Raw genomic sequence first — 26269 nt, 5'->3', positions numbered from 1 at the left:
GGCAAGACAAGTTGCTACGAAGATGTGTGTGTGAGCATGAAATACATGACGTACTTGCAGAGGCACACAATGGAATTACAATAGAACATTTCAATGGAGATACAACAATCGGCAAGGTGTTGTAGTCTCAACTGTGGTGGCCTACTCTTTTTTGAGACACATCACAATTTGTCAAGCAACACTGTGATGAGTGCCAAGGGACCAAGGTACCTATTTGCAAGGACAAAATGGAGTTAAGCCTAATCATTGCAAGAAAACCAATCGAGAAGTAGGGGATTGACTTCATTGGGCCTATTAGTCCCACATCACAATACTTGCAGGCCAAGTATATCTCACAAAATGGCTGAAATCACATGCCATGATAAAAAATGACACTAGGACCACAACTAAGTTCCTATGGGAGTAAGTGATCTCACGATTCGGTTTCCCCATTTAACTAGTTTTAGTGATCAAGGCACACACTTCATTAATGAGGTGATCGCTCACCTCTTGTCTACCTTTCTAATCCTCTATAAAAAATTCTCACAATACTATGCTCAAGAAAATGGCCAAGCTAAGTCCACAATCAAGATTCTAGTAAATGTCCTGATCAAAGTTATGGTAGCCTTATGGGCCTACCGAACACTCTATAAAATGGCTGTACGATAGACTCCTTTTAGGTTGACCTATAGAACTAAAGCAATTCTACTAGTAGAGTTCTTGGTCCCTAGGTCGAGAATAGCTCTTCAAGAGAGATGGGACAAAAAGGAAGGATGGACGGAGTGCCTAATTGAGCTAGAACACTTATTTGATACTTGACTTCTAGCCACCCATGCACTGACATGCAAGAAGGCACAACGTAGGAGTTGGTTTGACAAGCACATCAAGCAATGAGATTTCGAATAGGTCGACTTAGTATTGTTATACTCAATCAAAGGCCATAAGGAGAAAATGAAGTTTTGGGGGCTAGGACCTTCTACAGTTTGCACCATCAGCCAAACCAGTAATGTAGAACTCAAAACCCGAGAGGGTGAGGATATAGGCTTCTTCAACGGCAGTTGCATAAAGAAGTACTACCCTTCCACATACCAATTACATGAGCCTCCATTGCTAGAATCCCCTATCAAGGTACGAGTGGCCACTATCACAGAAATTGAAGATGAAGATGAGAAAGTCATAGCTCCAGCTTACATGTGCATGATTGTCACTGCCAACCACACACATACAGTTGATGCATTGATCGATGAGGGCGCCAATTAGTATCTTGACTCATGATCATTGGATTCAAATTGAGAGACCATAGTTATAGCCCACTAATGCCAAACTTAGCCCATATGGGAGCTGATCATACACACTTTTAGAAAAGTGCAAGGTTGCTATCTCTATCGAGTCTGAAAGCCTACCCATGATCTTTTATGTGTTGCCAAATATCAAGGATGTGGGTACAAAATTATTGTTAGGACATGCATTTAAGAATCAAGCACTGTGTAATGTCGGCTACCAATCACAGTGCATTCACCTAGCCATCAGCAATGTACGTATAGTCACTATTTTCAGCAAGGGCTGTGTGACTCCATCAAGCCACTGGTAGAGAAACCCATCATAAATTCTAAGGAGGGGAGTCATGACTTGTCACAACCCACTAAAACTCAATACCAAAAAACTATAGAAATCAGAGCTCAGGCCCAGGAACCACAGCTGAAATGGATGCCTAAACATGAAGGGCCCCCACCTAGAAGCACACAAGCATGACCTTGCAAGGCTAGGAACTCGTATTTGAAATCTAGAAGAGGCACAAAAGAACCTATAGGTATTAATGAACGGTCAAGCCATGATGGGTCCCCAAGACCTTATTGCAAGCACAAGGCTACTACGAGGGTAATACCTCGATTTGGGTACCTAAATCCATGATGGCCAAGGGCACTACTCAAACGCCACCCTCAAATGTGACCACACCAAGCCATGTGATAGAAAAATCACCAATGCCACAAACAACTCAAGCTCCAAAACCCATAAAGCCTCAAACGCATAGGCCAGCAAACACTAAACAGATACATCAATCAAAACCATAGCCTGCTACTAACAAACTACCTCAACCTAGTCCTACTAGTGCCCCTAAGACCTCACAAGCATCTAGTAGTGTGACACCCACAACTCCAACCAAGCCCATCACACAAGAGGCCCAACCATACCCTCAGGAGAAACCAAAATAGTAACAATCAGTTGCCAAATTATCTAGTTCCCTAACCACCTACAAGTCTTACACCCTCTTACGAGCAAAGATCAATTCTCACTTTGGCCACAGATTTAGCAGAGAATACAAGGAATGACTTGGTTTCTTGCCTTCAACGGTTGGACGCCACATTTACCACACTTACTAAAAGCTATGATCGACTAGACCTAGGTCTTTTGGACGAGCCTTTAGCAACGGAGGTACGTACACTGCCTTGCTCATGGGAAGAATCCAAATTTATATTCGTTAAAGCTCCCCAAGAAGCTGAGGAACTAATTGCCACTAAGATTTTTCGAGACCAAGCATGCAAACAATGCCTCATTACAACTTACACAAGGCGGTATCGTGCCACTACACGGACATAGTGCGAAAAACTCTAAATTGTATCATCAGAATTTCTTATTGATCTAGAGAGTTAATGTCATCTGAGTCATTAGTGCCAGTGTCCCTGGCATAGATGGTCCAAAAAAAACTAGATTTTTGGGCAATTTTAGTCTATTTTTTATATTTTGGATATTATTTATTGTAAATATCCTAAAAATCTATGGAAACTTCTAAAATAGGGTGGCACGCAAAAAAAAAGTGGCTTTTTGAGCCAGTTTGGGATTTTTCATAAAAAAGAAAGATAAACAAAATCTCATAGGTTGCAATCGCAGTTGACAAGCAGTAAACAACACTTTGAACTGAGAGAAGAAGGAGGATTGATCTGGGAGAATCTTGATCAGGTGTCTTATAGTTTTACCCCCCTTTTGGAGCCAACAAAGACATCAGATTTGGGTTCCAAGAAGCAAAGAACAAGCTGTTGTTTTGATGTAAGTTTTTGGTCTACGAGAGAGCTCTAGGAGATCTAATGCTTGGAGATTTCTTCTGAGTTGCCAGACAAGGGATTTCAAGTTCTATCAATACATATTAATTTGATTCATTATGCTTTGTCTTTACCATGTTTACCTCTTGTCTATTCTTTTTCTTCTCTTCCTTCTCCTATCATCTACTTCCTTCTATCTGTGATCCCCGATGGATATGACCTTTCGACAAAAACCCCTCTGACATTGGCGAACCCTATGTGAAAGGTCATCAGAAGGAAAGACAAGATGGGGAAACCTTTGAACACATCTTTCAGTGATGTTTTGCAACAATTAGTGCAAAATATGAATATGCTTATGCAAGTACAACAACAACAATAGGTGATACAGGCTTCTGTTCAAACAGAAACTGTTGTGATGAACACTTTGCTAGCAATAGAGCATGAGATGAAGCTATTTAATGGCACGAATATATATGCATATGTACATACCTATGCTCAAAAGATGGAATTATTTGGGGTGGCTCCACTTGCATGGAGCTGGTATTTTGTACGGGTTACTGTACAGGAATTGAAAGCACAAATTATTAAATTGTACATGCCGGATGTTGATTGGGTAGCTTTCAAGAAAACACTCAAGGAAGAATTTTACATTCAAGACACTAGTTTGATTACGTGCAAGACTTTTCAGCAGTGGGTTTTATAACCCAATAAGGGTCTTGTGGCTACAAAATTTTTAAGAGAATTTGAAAGTAGATTTAAGTAGTTGAATCTTGCAGAACAGCAAGCTCTTGCAAGTCAAAAATTTAAATTGTTTCTACAAGCAATAGATCCTGATCTTTAAGAGAAGCTTGATGATTTGCTAGAGGATCAGACGATAGAGACATGTCTTAAAACAAAGTGGAGGAATGTCAAGGAAGTTGTTACTGCACTTGTGAAAAAGCATAGAAGAAGAGAAAGATTGCATATCTCTAGCTTTCCCACTATTACGGGAAAAATAGTTGATGTATCTAATAAGCCACCCACTTTTATGGCTAACCCTATGGCTGCACTTGCTATTTCCAATGTTAGGGAGAAAGATGTATTAGATGAATTGGTCAAAGGCATGCATGATCTTCAATTGAAGGTCACAAAATTGAATGAGAAAGAAAAAGAGAAAAGGGGAAGAGAAATAGCCCCTAAACTAGGAAAAAGATGTAGGTGGTGTGATATGTTGCAAAATGAAAGGAAGGATTGTGCTTCTTAATTATCAAGAGACCTTGGCACAACAACTCATCTTTTGGAAAGATGGCAAGATTCATCCACAAGAAATGGGATCGTCTCTTGCTTTAAATTTTAGAAAGGGAGGTATGCAGAAGTTTTTAGAAGATTTGGTTGTCCAAAATACTTATGCGGCTGTACATGCTTCTACTTTTGGTCTACAGTTGGATAGAATGCCTGGCCAGGTCCAAAGTCTACAATATGGACACATGCTTTGCATGCAACTAAAAAGAAAAAAGTTACTGATAGTGAAATATATTATGTAGGGTAAGAAATTGGTGACATAACTGGTTGGGAATCACTGGTTGATGCATATTCCGTGGATGCATATTTAGAAAAAGGACAAAATGTAAATGTACTTGTGGAAGAGAAACAAAAGAGAGATGAAGATAATGCAAGGATAATTAAGGAAAGGATAAGAAGAAGTGTGGATTTGTCTAAAGTTACGAATCAGCCACCTCTTGAGCATGTTATGGAAGAGGTTGGACAGGAGAAAAAATAGGATAGCAAGTAAGAGGGCAAACAATTGGGATATAAGTTGCAATTTAATATTGAGACAACCACAGATGCCTTGGAAGATCATGTAGTGGAAGAGTCAATCATTGCATCTACAGATTTTCTTAATGTATGTGAAGAGGTTTACAAAGATCATGTTTTACTTGATGTAGGGACTCAAAGGGAGATTGGTGAAGTATTGGATGCACATGATTTGTAGGATGATAAAGTTATCATTTATGAGACAGTTCATGAGCTCGATGATATGCCTTTACAAGATGTTAGATGTAATACTTCACAGCAACTGGAAAATGTTTCAAATACTTTGTTAGAAGCCTTGATAGGAAATTCAAATATGCTTCAAGATATGAATGGCTTCACTATTTTTTGTAATGGTCAACATGTGTTGGATGCAAGTGAGGCTCTGTTTGTTATGGTATACAATTGTCAGTGTAACCAAATTTCCATGTTCTCGACTTTAAAAGAGTAGACATGTTGCTATCTATTTGTTGATGGGTGCATTGATAGGATGCATATTGAGATTCAACAACCTCTAGTATATGATACACACCCAAGGCCTTATGACCCTAGAGGGGATACTAGGTATGGCTCAAGAGTTATGCAGATACTGAGTATTTTGATCTACGATCTAGGGGGATGCCTTCTTATATGCATGACGAGCAACAAGTTGATGCTATAGATGTTTGATCTGGGTGGTGTATCAGTGGCACATAGTAGAGGCTATGCAGGTTCAGAGGGGATGGATGTCGTACCATTACATGGACACGGTGTGAAAAACTCTGGAGTGCATCATCATATCTGACTTTCTTATTGATCCAGAGAGTTAATGGCATCTAAGACATTAGTGCTAGTGTCCCTGGCATGGATGGTCCAATGGTTATAATGGGCCAAGGATGGATAGAAGGGAATTCCAAAGGGAGGCAAGCCTTGTGGACTTGTTCTAGTGTGGGAGATCAACATGTCCAACTAATAGGCAAGGACCATGTCATGGCCATAAGGAATGATGTGGTTGCAATGGCAAAAGGGCCATCTAAGTGAGCTAGGGATAGTCAAAAAATGATTGGAATGGTAGAGAAAAGGTGCAAATAGTCAAGGCCTATGATGAGCTAGTTGGAAGAGATATATTCAAGTACACCTCGCTTGGGGGATAGAAACATCTATGCGAGTGGCCAAGAAATAATAGTAAGAAAACATTATAAATAAAACACTATTTGGTATGTCTACTTTATACTATTGGTGATTGATGGGTGGCACTCTTCCTTTGGATGATTGCATGGCGGTCTGAGACACTATGGATGATCACATGACATGTAGATTATTGAGGCAATTATTATTCATCCACCATGATTGGTTGAATAATGATTATATGGTGGGCCATGTGTTTAGGCAATCATTACCCAACCACAATTGAGTAATGATCACATGGTGAACCATGTGTTTAGGCATTTATTACTCAGCCATGATTGGCTAGTAAATAGCCCTCGAGAGGGTCTTATGAACACAGAAGAACTTCATTGGAAGTTATATAAGGAATTATTATTCATCCACCATGATTGGTTGAATAATGATTATATGGTGGGCCATGTGTTTAGGCAATCATTACCCAACCACAATTGAGTAATGATCACATGGTGAACCATGTGTTTAGGCATTTATTACTCAGCCATGATTGGCTAGTAAATAGCCCTCGAGAGGGTCTTATGAACACAGAAGAACTTCATTGGAAGTTATATAAGGAATTTGCATACAAAATTTAGACATTATTATCCAATAACCACCTTAGTTACACAAGTTCTTTTGTACTTAGCATATAATTTTCAGTTATACCATGTATATTTATGAAAAATAAGTCTATGGGAACCTACAACTTGGTCAACTGGAAGTAATTGACAATCTACAGGATAAATCACATTGATGGAGGTGCAAAAAAATAGTTAGAACTCAAGAAAATTGCCAAAAGTTGCCAAAAGTCCACTAGGTTCACATGGGACCTGGAGTAATAAACTTAAGTGACCAGCAAGTGACCTGGGTAGGTCAAAAAGTGACCAGGGGCTGAGCAGGGAGTAGCCCACGTTTTTCAGCGCAAAATGCAGGCTGCACAGTCTGAAGCAAACTGGAGAGAGCTGGAGCTATGGTGCATGATTAGGAGCATGCAAACTGAAGATCAACAGGCCCAACTATTTAAGATGAAAACATGGTGAGAGCTCCACTTCTCTGCCCCTTTGATCTGACGAAAATGCATGCTAAAACAGTCTATAAAAGAGAAAAATCTGAGAGAAAAGTATTCGGCTTGCTCTTATGCACGACTTCTCTCATTTTGTCTACCTCAATCTTGGTCCAATGAAGCCCGCCTTGTATCCAAGTACTTGAATGACATTGGGGCAAGCAAAGGGTGAGGATTTTGAAGGTATATGGGCTGTTATGGGCTGAAATAACCAATCATAATCAGGGCAGCCCACAGTTATGGTCCATTTTTATGAGCAAACATGGGATTTATGTGGTTGTAATGGAAGGAAATGACCTCTTTTCATCAGGGCATTGTTCATTAATGATTAGAGGTGTTTCTTCTTGAGTTTATACACTCATTTTGAGCTTGAATATGGGCTGGAATTTTCTGTTTTAAAACAGGGCTGAAGCTAAAATTATGCTTCTTCAATTCATTTCATGTATCATTGGCCCAAATCTTGAATGCATTTGAGTCTATCAACATAATACTTGTTCCAAAGGGTTGAAATCCATCTATGTACTTGAAAATAAATGCCATTAGATCTTGCATTTGATATTCATAAATTGAATTGAGAATCTGGAAATATCCTTTATGATATGATGTATGTATCTGGAGGCATTTGATGTAATCAAGATAGACTTATTTATTCCGATCATGTATGCTAAGTATATAGTGAAAAATCTTGAACTCTTCTTCCATTCCTAAATCATTTCTAAATTCCGGATCTTATTAAACCCCAATCTATTTTCCCTTCCTGAACCTTGAATCCTAAATTCCTCTTCTACACTAAAGCCCCGGTGGAAGACCTTCAACCCTTAACACGACGACAGCGTCCGTTCTATTGCCAAGGAAGATCAAGCTCTTACCCTAATCTTCGATGACTCTAGCATTGCGCATCCAGGGTCGGCCTAATAGGACATCGTAGTCCACTCCCTTCATGACTATAAAGTCAACAGAGAACTGGACACCTGCGATCTTCACTAGCCAATTCTTCAATACCCCGAATGGCTTCACTCTCATATCGTTTGCTAGCGTGACGTTAAACCTAGCAGCTTCGACAGGCGGGTTTTCCCAAGTCTGAAGCACTGCATGGCTAAGCACACTAACCTTGCCTCCCATGTCTATGATTCCCTTCCTTGTTGTGTCACCCAGGGCTAGGACCGGTAGAACCGCGTGTATCTCAGAGCCTTCCCAAAAGGTGTTGACGTGCAAAGATTTAGGCACGAAGTGCAGTGTCAAACTTGGCAATTGTGTTTCTACATCCTAGTCTCGAGGGTCTGCCATGACCTACTCTTGTGATCCTTTGACCCACTGCTTAAAGTCTTGCCATAGGGTAGGGTGTTGCTTAAGCAGATCTCCCAGGCTAAGTGTTACAGGGGTGGTCACTAGCGTGGTCAGGAGATCGTTAGATACTCGTCCTTCCTTTAGCCTAGACTGTCCGGGCCAATGGCCTCGGCTGATCTGCGGCTCTGTTGCGTCTAGGCTTGGACTCAGTGGCACTACTTGAGGCACAATTGTTTCGGCCGACTTGGGTTGAGGCGGTGATATTGGCATGCTTATGTTGGAGAGATCATCGATCTCGTCCTCTATGATGGGTTTAGTATCTTTGAGATGCTGTTGAGCCTCCCTCACCCATTCCTTCACCTTTTCTATGGCCTCTAATTGTCGCTTCGGATGCGAGTATTCCCTTACCTTTGCGCTTCCCTTTTCGTCTGTCTTAGGGGCTGAAGTCTTTGCCTCCGCGTATGAGACCTTCTTCCCCGTAGGTAGAGTCATAGCACTCTCGGTCTTTAGTGCGGCCTTAGCTTCCAATCTCTTCTTTTTCCACCTACGGCTTTTCTTTCCTATTGAGGTTGTATCAAGATTGCTGGGTCCTGGAAGAGAGATGCCAGCCTGCTTCGTTTGGGCTCGGGTCATAACCCACAAGGGAATAGGTGTGGCCTCCCCATCGGGGTTTTCGATACCTAACAGCCCCAATGATAGCAAGTTGGCTGAGCTAGATGGCGGCTTCCACTTTGCGCAGTCTATGAAAAGATGGGTGATTCCGCACTCTGCGCACCTTTGGTCAGCCTTGTCCCTGTTTTGCTCCTCTCTTTCAGGGCAGCGTGATGAGACATGACCGGGGCGTCCGCAAGTCAAACAAGTGACTGGATCCTACGGCTGCCCTCCTAGGCCTCTACCCCATCCTCGTCCTAACGCCATCACCGACACGAGTCGATAATCCATGAGGACCATGTTGCCCTCATCGTCATGCGAGATGTAAGGGTATATGTAGGTCTCTTCATCATTTGGCTCCTCCACGTAGTGTACTGGAGCGTCGCTCGGTGGGTGGGTCACATAAGGACCAAGCGGTCTAGGAATGCCTGTAGGATTTATGTCCATTCTAGGGACAGCTGGTTTCATATCGTTAAGCATGGGTAGAGCCAATGGGGCTCCCCTTCCGAAGAATGGTTGTGGCCTGTTAGCTAGATAAGGCTGGCCGTAGGATTGCGAGTATGGAAGTCTTCTTGGTAGTCTGCAATGTGCGATATCGTGGCTGAACCTACCGCAGTTAGCACAAGGTCTTGACCTAGGGTCTTGACACTTGGCCGACAAGTGGTTTCCGCCACAGTACACGCATTGGATGTGCGGGCGCGTTGGTAATCTCAACATGTCTTGTATCTTGGCTCATTCCATCTTGACCTTAGCCAAGCCTTGGTCTGCCTTGGTGGCCTTCCCCTTATCTTGGGATGATAGGATTGACCGCTCACTAGAGGCTGACGTTCTCTCTGAGCTTCACGGGTTGGTCTCTTCTAGATTTGGGCTCCTAGAGCTCCACTCTTTCAACTAATCATCGACTCTAATGGCTTCCTCAAAAACTCTAGCCACCACGTCCTGCTGCAAGCTTGAGTTGCCTGCCAATGCCTTATATAACTCCTCATCTCGAATTCCACTGATGAATATAGTTGAAACTGCTCTGTTAGTCGGTTGCTCGCCTAAAGGGATTCTCTTAAAGAGACTTCTCACATGGGTCAGGTAGTCGCGGATGTCCTTCTTCTCTTTCTGCTTGACATTCATCAAGCGTACTAGCAGGTTATCGGAGTATCCAGGCTTGGCGAACCTCTTGACGAAGAGATCCTTGAGATTATTGAAGTTGGCTCGTTCCACAGCATCTAGGCGTGTGTACCACGTCCTACCCTTGTCGCGTAAGCAAAGCCCGAATGCTTGCGAATGTTGAGTCTGGTCGTTGAGACCGTTGGCTTCGCAGACTTGCTCAAACTGCTCAACAAAGCTATATGGATCGTCATGTAGTTGGTACTTATCGAGTTGCTTGGAAACAATTGGTATTTTGGCCTGGCTCTTTGAGCCCTGGTTTGCCCCTAATCCTACAAGCAGAGACGTCGCTAGTGCAGTGGCACTCTGCTCTACTGCGGGGTTATCGAGCAGCCGTTTCATGAGGAGCTCGCTCAATGTCAGGTCTCCTTCTAGCGCTCTCTCATGGTCTGTTCGGTTTTGGCTAGCCGAGTTCAGCACTCGCTGCACCTCATGCAGCTCCATGCTTTGCCTTTGGCTCCTAGCCTATTGATCCCTATTATAATCAGCTATGCCCTGCAATGCCTTACGGGCTAGCCTTCTCTCCTCCTCTAGGTCTGCAGTGATTGTGTCTACTGTCCTGCCACAGTGCTCGTACTGGGCATGCACGTTGTAACTGCTCACCATTTGCTGTATAGCATCTGGAAATACACTCAAATCGAGCTCCTCATTAGATCGATGGCCTGAGCTTTCTTCCGTCATGGTCGAATTCTTGCGCCCCGCTGCGCTATCAATCAAGTTGAATAGTCTTGACAGATCCTCGTCGTTGGCGCCCCTTGCTTGGTCCTACCCTGCGCTTCAATTGTTTTTCTATGTCTTGGGTCCTCTCCTATTGGTGGGTTCCTTGAGTGATTTATCTGAGTGAGTTCCTTTGATTATTGAATACAAACCTCAATTTATGGTCACTCGGTGAGTGTGTCGTTTCTCGTGCACTTGTGCCCAATCAGGCTTTTAGCTTTCTTAAGTGTACTTCAAGTGCGGGAATTTAATGTGAGTGCCACAAGCAATTCCTCGGCGTCTTACTCACTCTCGCTCGTTTCAGGTCTGATAGGCTTTGTTGCTCAAGTCCTGGCCGTTCTAGTGGGTTCTAGGGTCTTCGTTGTTTCTTACAATTTATTAGGGGGATCAACTCACGGGTCCTCCGATTGGATTTTCGTTCTCAACATGTTAGGTCGCTGGGGAGTGCTCCAACACTGTCCCCCTATCCCTTGGTCTTGACTCCTACGTCCGAGTGTCCGAGTCGGACGGGTTGGTCCGATCGGACACCGAGTGTCCGATTCTGAAAATCGGACATTGAATCGGGTGTCCAATTTCACCGGTCCAAACCACTTTTGAGCACAAATTCGTCCAAAATATCAAGATATCGATGATTATAGACTACAAAATTCACCAGGAGTGATGTTGGAATGATGGGGGAGAGATCTATATACCTAGGGATCGCCGATAGCAACGTCACTCTGTGCCCTGATCGATCGAACGGTTGCCCAAGCTCTAGCTCTCTCTCTCTCTCTCACTCACTCTGAACTGGTCGCAAATGAGGATTCCCTTGCCCTTCCAGAACTTATAACCCTAGTGGTCATTCCCCGGATGCTACAGATCACTCTCCTAGCGATTCCTGCACATTCAAATGTGCATTTCCTCCATTTTTCCCTTGTTTTCCCCGATTTTCTCCCTGTTTTACAACAGCAAACCCTATGCCTCTCGGGTGTGATTTCCTACTGTTAACCTACTCTAAACACAACACAAATCGAAAGCAAAATACTGAACTAATTTCTCCATGTTTTCCAATCATCAAACAACCAAAATATCCCAAAATACTTACTTGTTTTGAAGATAAAAAACACCCAACTTCCTACCTATCTCAAGCTCCATTTCAGGGATGAATACCCTACTTCGATGCTCGATATGAGGCGCGCAAGCGCTCAAGCTTGAATTCGTTGGTCCCGGCAAATGGAACCAAAATGTGGGAGCTTTCGCTCAACCGCCAAGACCCACGGACGGCTTATTGTTTCTAGCGTTCCAAGCGAGCTCTAATGGCTATCTTTCACCTAGCCGATGATCCTACGAGTGTAGTGAGCTTACCTTGATGCTTGATCAAGTACCCTCCTCTCCCTTGCACTCCGGTAGCTCCACGATTCTTGATGCTATCTCAAGCATCCTCAAGCCTCCTCCATCTCCAAGCTCTGTCCTCCATAGCCGCGCACACAAGAGAAGAGAAGAGAAGAGAAGAGAAGAAGAGAAGAGGAGATGGTGAAGAGCTTCATCGGCCTCTTGATCCCTCACTCTCACACACACTCACTGCCTCACACTCTCACACTCCCTCTCTCAAGAGCACACACAAGCAAGAAGGAAAGAAGAAGAGAAAGAATGATCTTCTCATTCACTTTTCAACTTTATATACAAAGCCTTAAATCCTTTTTGGGCGGTCATCCCCTTTTCCCTCTTTTACATGGCCGGCCATAGCCTAGGCCCTTTTTCCCATTTCCCACCATTTTAATTTATCCTATTCCCAACTAATGCGTACACTTTGCACAGGAGCGAGCCTGGTGCTCTTTTACAAAGATTCGGGGACACTCCCACATTTTAATAGTGCGCCCTTTTTCTCTTTTGTTGTCTCGAGCCGACACGAGGCTTTCTGAGGGTCGTGCCCAAACATTTAAAATTTTCAGGGACTGGTTACCGGTCAAGGTGCCTTTTTCTGCTTTTATCCTACGCCTTTTTTGCTATTTTCCTTTTTTTTCCATTTTCCGCTCCTCTGTGCTACGGGAAACACGGTAACAACGTGTGTGTCTGCGTGTGCATGTGTGTGTGTGTGGGGGGGGAGGGAGAAATAATTAGCTTCAATTAAGATTGAATAATAAAAAAATTATCTTAGCTTGAGCTCAATATTTTTTCAAAATAATAATTGGATCATGACTTTGGCATTTCAAATGAAGGAGAGATATAGACATGCATGTTGTGACTTTGTGTGTATTATAGGATTTTTTAGGGTACCATATTCTTAAATCTAATGAAAGTACTGCAAATCAATTTCATCATATTTTTGGTTTCAACATCACCTTACTTAGTGTGGACTCATCATCATTTTGAGGACATTTTGATTCTCTAACAATCTGAATAATGTACACATATGACCATTTTTGGTATGTGTGAAAGAAAAGGAAGTACTATTAAACTAATAATTCACCAAGTAGACTAAAAAAGTAAACTTATGTACTATAGGCTTAACGTGCTCTTTGACAACCATCAATATTTCAAATTTCCAAAACTTGCAATTGGTTGCACCTCTATTAAAGTGAGTGAAGAAGGAGAGAGGTTAGATTTCAATACACATGTAGATTTGATTCATAGAGACCTAGATATGAAGTACATCCATTACAATCATGTGGTACTCTTGTTGCATGAGATCCTAGTGGTAGATCTCTTGATATTATATCTCTATGTACTTTTTTACACACTCCCTAGTTGCATTCGTCCTAAGTGAGCATTTTTGTGCATTTGGGTGGCTTATGCAAGAGTTAGCATCACTTGTAAAAAAACTATGTAGAGGTAGTATATGTACCCAATGAAGCTATATGACAGAGCTCTTCTTTGAAGTAGACATTGAATGTCCCCTAAAGGGATTTGGAAGAGAGCCCTAGTGGGACAAGAAGGAAAGTGGAAAAGCCAAACAATAATATAATGGTGATGTGATGTAGCTATTAGTGTCTCCATTCAATATACGGGATCAAAGGATCTTAATTCATCCACCTCTTGAGATCAATTGTGGGGTGTTGGCACTTCCATAAGCAGTAGCTATCACAATCATTAAGGCTAAGGTAGAGAGGATGTCCTTCCAAGGCAATCTGCTCACAAAATGGGAGAAGAAACTGAGAATATAGATTTGGATTAAGGTATATTTAGCAAACCATGGAGACTTGAGAGATGGTTGAGAACATCAAGGACATAACTACCTTGAAATATTTGGAATGGGGGATTTTATTAATTTATTAACTTAATTTTTTAATTATTTTAAATGCTAAGTAAAATTCATCACTATGGCATTGAGTAGGCATATCATCAGTTCAAACAACCAACTTTGCATCCTCTAGGTATTTGGGATAGACCTAGGAATCCACTTGCTTTTCTCAGTTTTTATCTTGACTATGTCGAGTTTAAAGCCAATGACCACAAAATGAAATGACACACTACATATACAAGAGGATATATAAAATGGCAAGTAATTTCCAGCTCAAAGTACTTATATGTACTTAATTTTATTGGCCAATGCCTTCTAATTTTGTGATCATAATTTTAGGTTTATACTTTTGAGTTTTAAAACCTAAACATTATGATTTTCATCTTTATGAGATTTTCCCTACCTTTAAACAAGTCTATTTGAAGAGTAAATTCTTCAAGTAAAGTTCTTACAATTCTCTAAGTTTTCCCCTACCTCTAGACCAGTTTACTTAAAGAATAAATTTACGAAGTAAATATGAGGCTATTATGAGTTTCCCTTAAACCTAAACGTGTCTAATTGGTATAAATTCATCAAGTAAAGATATTTCTATCCTCTACATTTTCCTTAAAATATATTTCACTTTTTTTATTTAAATGAAAAATAATATTTAACTAAAAGTTTTTTTTACGAAATATTATTTTTTAAACTATTAAACTCAGTTTAATTACTTTCACACATTGTTCATACTCAAAGAAGAAGGGGAATTGGAGACAAAAACTAATGTTTAATACATATGCACTAGATGAAAGAATGATGCCTAATGATGGAGTCCTCTATGGATGTGATTAGGTCCTCTTTATTATTGATAGCCTATCTAATCACTTTGCATGCTAGTATCAAGGTTATTCCCTTCATTATATAAATAAACTTGTTTAATAGAAAACTTAATGAGCATAAATGGAACAAGAGAGAAAGTAGAGACAAGAGTGCTCAACAAGAGAGATTTGTATTTTCTAGCTTTTTTTGTTCAAAAATCATAAAAATCATCCTTTTATATTATTTACTTTTCTTACATGAATAACTTGCTTTTGTCTAATAATCCCTATCTCATTTTACTAAAACCTAAATCATAGATTTAACCTTACAAAAATGGTTTTCTTGCCCCAAGTCCATAATACAATGGTTACAATAAAAATAAATGCTATGCTAGCAATTTCCTCATTGTGCCTTCGGCTTTAATTTAGAGAGACAATGAAAAATCATAAAAGATAAGAGAAAGAAGAGAATACCTCCAAGTTGCTTCTCACTCTCTAGTACTTCCTCATGTGATTTTTGAAATCCATCTAGAATGATTTAACATTAATACCAATAACATATACTTATCTCTTTTAGAGAGAGAGAGAGAGAGAGAGAGAGAGAGAGAGAGAGAGAGAGAAAGAGAGAGAGAGAGAGAGAAAGAGCTTCGTTGGTTGTTAAGGTTTTATAGAGAGAGATAACAAAATATTTGCATTGGAGCCCATATATAGTCACATAGGACATCTCGATGCTACCTATATTACGCTTTTGGAAGAGAGAGCCCATTGATCTATACTATTTTTCTCTATTTGGTAGAGTCCACACATTTCTCTCTACATGTCACTATGCACATTGAATAATACTTTCACTTTGAAACTCATGGTGCAACTCTCTTAATTCTACGTTGGATGCCACATTTAAACTTGCAAAAGAGAAAAAGTTATAAGCTATCATTCAACTCTTGATTGTGGCAACTTTTTGTGAGTGTGCTACCATTGCTTCACACACACACACACACACACAAGGGGAGGGACGTAGGAAGAGAGGTGAGAAGTTCTTATAAGAACTATAGCCCTTTTAAGAAGGGGCTCCCACAAAGAGAGAGAGAGAGAGAGAGAGAGAAAGAGAGAGAGAGAGAGAGAGAGAGAGAGAGTAGTTTATTATCGTCCACGGAAGGTCAAAATATAACCCATGGGACCTTTCCAGATATATAAAGACTCTCCTACCCCATGGTAGGAAAGGGTAGCTACTGTGAAAGAATGATCTATTCAATGTGGTTCTCCCAAAAGCGTAACATGCAGCTGATGAGCGCCCCTAACTTTGATATAGGAGTAGTGGTCAAAAACTGGTGAAGTGATCCTTGTAAAGGGATATCAAAGTCAACGCGTATGTGTACATGTCCTGGGCATGTCATAATCATGTGCTCCTTTGATTCTACACTCTGGAGTCCACACAGCTTGCATAACCTCGTCTCTCTTGCCTATCCACTCCATGCACCTATCTCAATCAATAAAGTGTGTGATCGAGCTCGAAGTCGTGCAATACTCTGTCTAAGTACCACTGAGAGTGGGTTGGCTATGTACGACTATGTGTGTGCCTCTGCCTGCATGTAGGATTTCCAACATGAAGGATAGATATGCATATTGTAATAAGAAAGTTTGCCATTTGCTCCCTTGTTTTGATGTTTTGCTTGATACAATTGTAAGAGGTCTGATTGAAATGTGTCCATGCATATATCTTTGGATGCCATATCTAGATATCTATCCACTCCCCACCCTTTAAACCATTTTTGCATATCAAGCACCCATCCTATTGAAAGCACTTTACTTTTCCACATTTTCTATAGGCGTGTGCTAGAATTCCATGCCTGTTTGGGGAGCCTATTGTCATCCATTTGACATACTCGGGTGGCATATCTCGGTACTCAAATCATAGCATGTACCTTAATTGGCCAACGACCAATTTCCAAAATCATAAGTACATATGGTGTGGTGCTTTTGATGCCCAAATGTCTACGAATAAAAGCTTTTTGCAGCATCTCAATGTCGTTCAATGCAAATGAGGAGATGCTGCCCCCCCCCACACTTCCACTCCATATAATAGCATTTGTAGAACATATGCATCAAAAATCATACAACAGATTTTCTAGCATTTAGTATCTGTATGGTTGTAGTCATTTTCAAAGTGATAATACTTGCTTTTCCCTGCCTCTAATCACTGCTCCACCACATGTATGCCATCTAGGTCTACAAACTTGTTTGACTCCCATATTACTCACAAGTATTATTACTCTCAAATACTTGTGACAGTCCATTACGATCTCTGAGGCAGCCCACCACTCGTTGATATATCCTATACATTCCCATGCATAGATCATTTGGGACTCCTAATTCTTGCATTCGTTGCCATAAGCCAACCCTTGGTACAGTGTCAAAAGCCTTCTTAAATTCCACAAAACAACAATACAAGGTTGCTCCCTCAAGCCGACTCTCATCCATAAGCACATGTAAAGTAATCAAATGGTCTATGGTGTTATGACCATGGCGAAAACCTGCTTGTCGATAAGCTCGTTTGTCATTATTTTCTGCCCATTTACTCAATTTCCTTTTAGGATAGTGGTGAATAGCTTTGCCATGGCGGAACTTACCATAATCGTACAATAGTTTGTGAGTAAATTGCAATATCCTCTCTTATACAATGATTATATCCAAAATCCCTACCATTCTTGGTGAAAACCATATGCAAAAGCATGATGTATCACATGCAACATAAACAATCTCATCTCCTTTGTTGTCCATTTCAACATCTTCGCATTCAATTGCAAAGTATCACATGCTTTTCCATTAGCCATCTTGTTGAGGGCTATCTCCAATGTTTCTAAAGTGAACAGAGCACTAAATAGCTGCGTAAGTACATTACATCTGATAGGTTGTACCCCTTTATGCATGTAAAGTTCTATAGCATACAATAGCATGTTAGCATCTGTAAAATCCCTCGTAACATTTGACCATTTGGTTCGCAATTTTCTCTATGCTTGACTTGGACATTTCTCAAAAAACTCCCTAGCATCTTCACTTTCTTTGACCACTATATATCGTCGTTACTTTTTTACGGGTGATATCATTATATCATTTTTCCGCCTCACTTCATTCTTGTCCCTTAGGAAGGATTTTCAACTTTCTACGTCGTGCAGCCTTACATTAATCATCAAACCATTTCTTGCATGGCAATCCTTTGACATTTTTGTGACTGCTCTTTGGTTTTCCAAAAACCTCTATAGCCATATTTAACATTGTGTCTCTCAAATCAGCCCATGTTCTCCTAGCAATATTGCTCATAAGACTATCCAGGTGACCAACACATGCTTGTTTCTTGTCCACATCAATACGGAATGTACCAGTACCTATTGTTTCCCCTGCATGTCCTACATGGTGGCGAATATCAAGTGCCAAGCCCAAAGCTATATGATCTAATTCTGGATGTTTTCCACCTAACCAAAACTCTTTGATCATGCATAGATCATTCATGTGTACCACTGCATAGTCTACCACACTGGAACCTCCACTAGCTGAGTAGCATGTGTATCCTTTAGTATTAGGAAAACAATTCATACCATTCAATATCAGCATGTGAAAACCATTAACCATATTCCTCAAAGCACGTCCATGAGCATTAATGTTTGTATCCTCAGACTATCTACACCAACGTGCATCTGCATCCACAACCTCTTCCTTGTCTAGCTCATCATGTGCTATGGGTTGAAATTTCATACATCCAATACGCGCATTTAAGTGGCCTAAGACCATCAAATGTCCTTGTTGTATATATGTGCATGCATCCATACTCCAATCGTCAAAAGGTTCTTGCGAATCCACTTCATGTCATGCATAGAAGGGGGACTCCTTATGTGGAATGAAACATCCCGCAATGTACATCAGTGTAGTGTGCTTGAGCATAATCCATATCTATCACTTATATCCATCTACTTTACATACATCAATCATTCCTTCCAAGTGACATTTATATATGCATGCAACTCCTCCTTGCCCTCTTTTTCCTACATGTGATTGATATGTGCTATGAATTATGTACGTTGGGATATTTGAAATTCTATATGTCTCCCGCTCCCATGTCTTGATGAGGAACACAATGTCAGCATCACCAACCATAGCATTAATGCTTTCACCTTTATGCCATGGAAACCCTCTGCAAAATTTCAAAACAACACCTTCATAAGTGCGCAGCTCTCGTGGGTCATGCATCCCTATATATCCTTTGAAGTGTTATCACTAGATTTCTTTCGCTTATTGTATTGCTTTTGAGGTTCCTCCTCTTGCATGGGGATGCGATCCTCATTTACATAAAAATCAGCTCCCTTGATGTATACTCAACTACTGTCTAAAAGTATAGTTCTCTTATGTGTATCCAATAGAAAGTATACAATGGCTCTTGCCTTCCCATTGTCTTTCTTCTTGCCCATACGTCAAGCATCAAAGACAGGTACAACTACCATGGAAAAATGCTTACCAAAAAACTCCGTGACTTCCGTAGTAAAAGACAATGCAGTCTCATCATCTGTTTCAGGCAATCCCAAATAACCAAGTTTTGGGCCCGCTTTTCTCTTTCTTTACGTTCACGTGCATGCACATCATCTACCACTACATCACCACCCTCTCCATGAAGTACATGCATGTCTCCATTTGGGAAAGTATGTGCTACTACTATTGCCCATGTTTTTGGTGTTTCTATGCATGTGCGTGTCACCATACTCATTTCCAAGTCTGTGATTCTCTTGGCATGTTCCTCCACAGTCTGTTCTAACTGTGTATTCTTGCTTTCCAATGCTTGATACTGGAGAGCCAAGCACGTGATTTCTTGATCTTGTGCATTGATTGATGCTTGAAGAGTCGCCAAAAGATTCCATATCCTGTCCTATGAGATTTCTCCAACACATGGCTGCTCCAACATGCCAGTAGAGAGAGGTGAACCTGTGGTTGTCAAGTTGGCTTTTGCTATGTGCGATAGATCGTCCACTTTGAGAAAGGCGCTCATTAGTATCTCCAATCTTAGTCATGTTTCCTGGTTCTTAGCTTCTACGGCAATAAGCAAGGGAGGCGCCCGCTCCTTAGCAGTTCAGCCCTGCCAGCCCTGCCACACAGTCCAGCTCTTTCAGGAAATTGAAACACTATGCAAGTAGTCCCAGGAGCCAATCCAATGTTGTTTATATATCCTGCTTGTTTGTTTATGATGATGGACCCTAACCTGGCTTGGCTAAGCCCGCAAGAACCTGGAACAGAGTCGTTTTCCCACTCTCGCTACGGCCAAAGATCAAGCCTAGACTTTTCTTAGGAAGGCTAAAGGAGACACGGTCAAGCAGATTCATCGGCGTGCCTGGAGACGATAGCAGACCCATTCAACCTTAAGGAAGTCTGAGGAATTGTTGACGATGCGAAGCGAGCTTGGAGAGAAGAGAGAGCGATGTGATATCCTTCCAAGTAGGATTTAGTGTCTCTCGGCGCGGAGAGGAAAGATGGAAGCTGCATTGTTAACTCCTTCGGTTTCCCGTCCCTGTGTTTTCCCTCACCGTCTTGGCATGGTAACAAAAGCAGAGTGAGCGACAGCGAGAGAGAGAGAGTTTTGGTGGGGAGTTGAATGCACACCACGTGGCATCCCAAAAATAGTTGGTTAATGTATGTCAAAGATGATTCACATGATTGATTATAACATACTCAAAAATCAAAGCTTTAATCATGAGCAAACATAGCCAACATCTATAAAATACTAATCTTTGAATTAATCTAATTTGCATTTGATTCAATCTTGGCATCAATGCTTGAAAATCAATTGAACCATTTTAACTGATCTACCCGTGTTATGTCAATATGCTATAAGGTCAAAGAGAAAAAAGGTAAATTTCAAACTTTGGTACAACCACTTGATCCATTGCATTCGAATTGAGTATTACAAACACCTATTTGGAAGTTTTTCTCTTCTTATTCCCTTTAGGTAATGCTCTTTGAAATAATAAAATATTTGATAGAAAAAAGCTTGAAAAAGTGAGCCCTTCAAATGTAGTTCCATTTGTTGCACTGGGATTGACCATTTGCTATTGGATATTGCAAAACCTGTATATATATAATATGTAACTTTTACAAGGCCATTTAATGCATTGCATCGAAATTGTGTAAGTCAAGTAAATTCACATTTATGTGTCCCATGTTTGTTTTAAGTCCTACTTCATATGAAGCTATGGAAGGAAATAATCAACTAAAATCTTGTACGCAATCAAAATTTCACTTAACTCTCAAGAGCATCTAGAACCCAAAAATTACACATGTAACTTAGAAGAAAAACAATAAGGTCCAAATAAAAAGCATACTTTTCATCAAATTCAAGATCTTTGCATCAAAATGTATGAAAGGAGGTAAGGTTAAATTTGTAAAAATTTCTCTCCTTACTTTTTAATTAAAAGAGAAAATTTATTGAGGTTTGGCTTAACATATAAAGTCCAAGTTTAGAATCTCACACTTTTTATGTAAGGATTTAAGTATTCCAATGTAATATGTTTCTTATCTAGGACATCTATAGTGGTCCTTACAAATAGAAATTAGCTCTAGAATTATACTTTATATTATGAGCAACATATATTTTCATACAATGTAAATTTAGCATTTCTAAGCAATGTAAGCATTTCATTTTGTAGTTTATGCTAGAATTATATTAGAATCATAATAGCCAAATGTTGTGCTTTAGATTCTAACAAACTTTTTTTTAATAGTTATGGACATGTCATCCAAACACTATCCTTTACAACATATTCTTGTTCCCAAATGACCAACAATAATGAAACAATAGAAAAAAAGAATTCTTTCTAATCCATGTCTCAAAGTGCTAAAGTTGTAGTTTGCATAATAGTCTCAAAAAAATGAAGTCATATTTACCTATTTGCAAGTTAAAATAAAAATATCAAGTTGTTTCTAACAAACATCAATATTTAAATGAATGTAAGTACAAAGCCTTGCAACATTATTATAGTGAGAATATAAACCAAAATTGATCATGAGCATTAGATTTTGTTACATAACTATTTTAGTGTGTACAAAGTACAATCATTGTCATAATATAGAAGTCATCTTGTAAAAGTCAAATCTTGTTCCAAATGATACTTTATTTTTTAAAAACTAGATTATGGAAACAAATGGTCATATCTAAAGAAACCTTAATTTCACCTTTATTTTCAACATCTAGTATACTAGACGTAGGCCATTTTCAAAAGAGACATCAAATTGATGATCTTTATAGGAATCCAAGGAAATCTCCTTAGAATAAATACGCAAGTTACCCAAGAAGTTTGCAACTATTCTCTCTCTCTCTCTCTCTCTCTCTCTCTCTCTCTCTCTCTCTAGTTGCAAAATGATGCCACAAATTGAACATAGTTGCAAAATGATGCAAAATGATGCTCATTATTTTTACAAATTTCACTATTTTATAGCATTTTCCACTTATTCAAAACAAAAGGTGTCGCAAATTGAACTTAATATTATTATTTGTATGCAAAATGATGATCACTATTTTTACAAGCATTACTAACACCCTCTACCCTTGAACCATATCACAATATTATGAATACACGAGGGACTCTTTCAAATTACTACTTATTCAAATTACTATGTTTGATATATTCATAACTTTCAATGCACACCTTGCCTACCATCATCTTGTGAGATGTCATTTGATTGGCTTTGGAAAATACCTACAAGTATGTAAGTAAGTAAGTACTGTATTTGAACCTGCCATAGCTTTGAATGCCCACCTTGCTTATGATCATCTTGTGAGATGTCATTTGATTAGGTTTCAAAAAGACCTATAAATAGTTTTGGTAGAGATTCCAAGTAGTGAAAAAGTTTGAAGGTTGGAGTACCCTTCGTAAGCGGTCTAGACATTATGAGAAAGGGCTTTCTAAAAATTGATATTCAAAAACAAGATTAATATTTCATGTATCCCTTTGCATTAGAATGGTAGTACACATTCTCTATTGTCAATCTAAGGGTCACATAAAAAGCACCCTTCAACCAAAAGTCCAATCTTAGAGTAAGAAATACAAATTTCTATCTACCTTAAAAATTAGGGGTTATACAAAAGCTACCCTTCTATATATTTTATTACTATTTATTTTGATATAAGTTGACATGTGGATAGTGGATCTTGAATGTAATCTTGTTATCCTTCTTTAGGGCTTATTGGTTCTTGAACCAATGTTGTAAAGAGATAGATCAATGGGAGCGAATGTATCCTAAGCCATTCAAAATGTGGCAAATTGTTGTCACATTACCAATTAGCTAAGGTATATGTGAAAGAAGACTTTTTAAAAGCATTGAAAGAAAAAGTATGAATTTTTCTACACTTGATATGCTTATGTTTGTTTCTTTGTCAACACCCACAGCAACTTAGAGGATGTAAGGTGGATATATTGAATGTATCAAAGTACACGAAAGATATAAGACTTCAAGAATCACATGCCTTGTATTGAGAAATGTTAATATATCAGTTTCTTTCAATTACTATGTCTTGTCCCTTGGTAATTTTTATATTCTTGCTTTGAGATGAGAAAATCTAAGAGAGAGGTACGCATTTGACCCTTTAAATGAATGTTTATGTTGAAAGTTATACTTATTGCAAAGAGAAGGGAATAGGTATTAGTAACCTTCAAATCAATACGTGATTTGTATACACACACACACATACATGATGAGAAGACATACTAAAAGATGGATCATGGGAGTGCTGCACTTGGTTAGTCACCAAGATGGATGTTATACGGGCGCCACTTGCAGCAAAAGTTTGCGGTCAAATGTTTGAGCGCCCGTTGAATACAAATATCGATGCAAGCAATGACATTAGACTTCATGATGTAAGCCATGACATTCAATATTGATTTGTGTGGAGTCGTGCGTGCCACTGCGTGGGGTCCCACCGGCTCCCAAATTCACAAGACCTCGAGCCAGGAATCTGGACGTTGGCTTTGCCTTTGAACGGCGGGTCCATTATTGTAATTTGCACAGCTCACAAATTACAATAGCCGTCCATTGCAGAACATCTCATGAGCGAGCGGGGAGTTAAATCTTAAGAAGCGCCGGCCGAGTCAGCAGTCCTCTGCGCTCTGCAAGCAGACGAGATCGACGAGCTGGCCTAATCACCACCATTGTTGCCTCCTCCTGCCCCTTCTCTTGCTAAGCTACTACCCTACATTCCTTATACCATGACCATCAAGAGCAAGCAGCCGCCGCATGCGCTTCTCATCCCATTCCCCGTACAAGGCCACATCACGCCTCTCATGGAGCTGGGAAGGAAGCTGGCGACCATGGGCGTGACCGTGACCCTCGTGACCTTTCAGAAGTTCGTGGACAAGATCCAGAGCGCCCGAGCAGCAGCTGCTGCTGTTGCTGCTGATGAGAACGGTGATCACAAGGACGGCGATGCGATCGTAGGGCCGGACGGTGGGGCACATGTCCGCCTCGTAGGCATCCCCGATGGCCTGCCGCCCGACGAGGAGCGCACGAGGGAGGAGCGGGCAGTGGCCATCACGCGCATGGAGGGCGAGGTCGCGCTGCTCATCCAGCAACCGCTGTTCGCAGACATTGAGCCCGTCACCTGCCTCATAGGCGACTTCTTCATCTCGTGGATGCCTCACCTCGCGCAACGCTTGAACTTGCCCGAGGTCGTCTTCTGCCCAGTGAACGCCTCCGTTTACTCGATGTTGATTCTGATTGACCTCATCGTCTCCCTGCATGGCTACAACCCTTATGAAAACGAAAACCTTGGTAATGCGATGTATTTGAACCACTCTTTTTCATGTTTTTGGAGACCATCATGAAAGGGGCAAATGCGACTATGCGAGCCTTCACAGTTCACACCTCTTTTTTTAATCGCTAGAACATGAAAAGTATATTATGTAACAGGTCAAATCTTCTGAATTGCATCGATTGTTTACGTCTGTACAGAGATCAACTCATATGGACCAAGAGATGAGACACTGGAGTTGATTACGTGCCTACCGGGCTTGCCGCCCATGCATCCGGCAGATCTTCCGTGTCACAATACGGCAGGCAAGAGAGGTCTAGAATGGCTTAAAGAGGTGATGGACGCCCGCTTGGCCACTCTAGATGGAGCCGCGGCGCTGCTCACGAACTCCTTCGAGGAGCTCGAACCGCATCACCATCAGGTCTCGCAATTATCACCCCCAGCTAAGAGCCTCTCGTTAGTAGGCCCCTTGATCCCCTCTCCTGGTCCTCGGGTTAATAACAACCAAGCAAGACAATATTATAGCCGTCCAGATAATTCCAGCTTGATGGAAGAAGATCACCATTGCATCGAATGGCTTGATTCTCACCCCCCCTCGTCTGTTGTCTATGTGTCCTTTGGAAGCTCAACAAGGTATTCGGCCGAGCAATTACATGCACTTGCGCTCGGACTCGCTGCTTCTCGACAAAGGTTCCTGTGGGCGATCAGAAAAGGCAGTCTCCTTGATGTGAAGGCAGATACTCCTATTGATGCTGCGTTGCCCCAGGGCTTCCTAGAAGAGATTCAAGGGAGGGGCAGGGTCATACAGTGGGCCCCCCAGTCCCTTGTCCTTGCACATCCGGCTGTAGGCGGCTTCTTCTCTCATTGTGGATGGAACTCTGTACTCGAGAGCTTGTCCAATGGCGTGCCCATCTTGGGCTGGCCGTACTTCTACGACCAATTTCCCAATTGCTGGTTGGTTTCTCAAGTGTGGAAAATTGGCTTGAAACTTGTGGTCGACGAGAAGAATAGAGCTGAGAAAGAAGAAGTGGAGAGAGCCGTAAAGCGCCTTATGACAGGTGAGGATGCAGAGCAGATGAGAAAGCGAGCAAAGGGGCTTCGAGACTCGGCATGCAAGGCTATCGCAAAAGATGGTGGTAGCTCCCATAAAAATTTGCAGCAGTTTGTGGAAGAGTGCTTAATGCGCTAAAAAATGTGCGCCCTGCCCTTATCCATTTCGCGCACGTACTTGCAAATATAGACTATTTTTCCTTTTAACAAGGAACCTTAGAGTATCAACTACAACAAACTATCTTAATGCATATCCATGGAGTAGTTGTGTCCCGCAAAGTCTGAGTTACTTATTTGATAGTATCGTTGTTTAGGTTGCACTGAAGGATCCACAAGAATAAGAGTAAAGTAGTTGATAAAGACGCTTTTTGGCTAGAAGTTAGACCACAAGGGGTCACGGTTGTAGGCATCCAACAGAAGTGTTTTTTGAAATAACAATAAAACATACAAGCGTTTGAAGCTAAAAGAGAGTGAGAAATAAAACTCCCTTAGTCCCAAACACAAACAAGAACTCCAATATGTAGTTCAAACCAAGACACCTCATATCAAAAGAGAAAATGAATAGGTTGAGTCCTCTTATTCAAAAGCTTTGAA

At 40.8% G+C, this 26269-nt stretch overlaps 1 protein-coding gene across 1 annotated transcript; it reads left to right on the top strand.

Annotated features, from left to right (window-relative positions):
- Positions 1-23841: 23841 nt before the first annotated feature.
- LOC148028836 (linamarin synthase 2-like) lies at positions 23842-25885 on the top strand. The gene is made up of 2 exons (XM_087687609.1): positions 23842-24645; positions 24826-25885. Exons 1-2 carry the CDS (start codon positions 24084-24086, stop codon positions 25812-25814), a joined length of 1551 nt encoding a protein of 516 aa, XP_087543735.1. The 5' UTR covers positions 23842-24083; the 3' UTR covers positions 25815-25885.
- Positions 25886-26269: the final 384 nt, after the last annotated feature.

Source organism: Lygodium microphyllum, chromosome 11 (assembly GCF_053477565.2).
Source record: "Lygodium microphyllum isolate KBCC chromosome 11, Lygodium_microphyllum_v1.1.10, whole genome shotgun sequence".
Lineage (NCBI taxonomy): Eukaryota > Viridiplantae > Streptophyta > Polypodiopsida > Schizaeales > Lygodiaceae > Lygodium > Lygodium microphyllum.
This window is presented reverse-complemented; position numbering and strand designations above follow the sequence as displayed.

What these genes read in the sequence shown, in the direction of transcription:
- LOC148028836 (XM_087687609.1), top strand. Translation starts at nt 24,084, where the DNA reads ATGACCATCAAGAGCAAGCAGCCGCCGCATGCGCTTCTCATCCCATTC. An exon ending in TTATGAAAACGAAAACCTTG is followed by an intron (nt 24,646 to 24,825) that starts GTAATGCGATGT and finishes ACGTCTGTACAG; the next exon opens with AGATCAACTCATATGGACCA.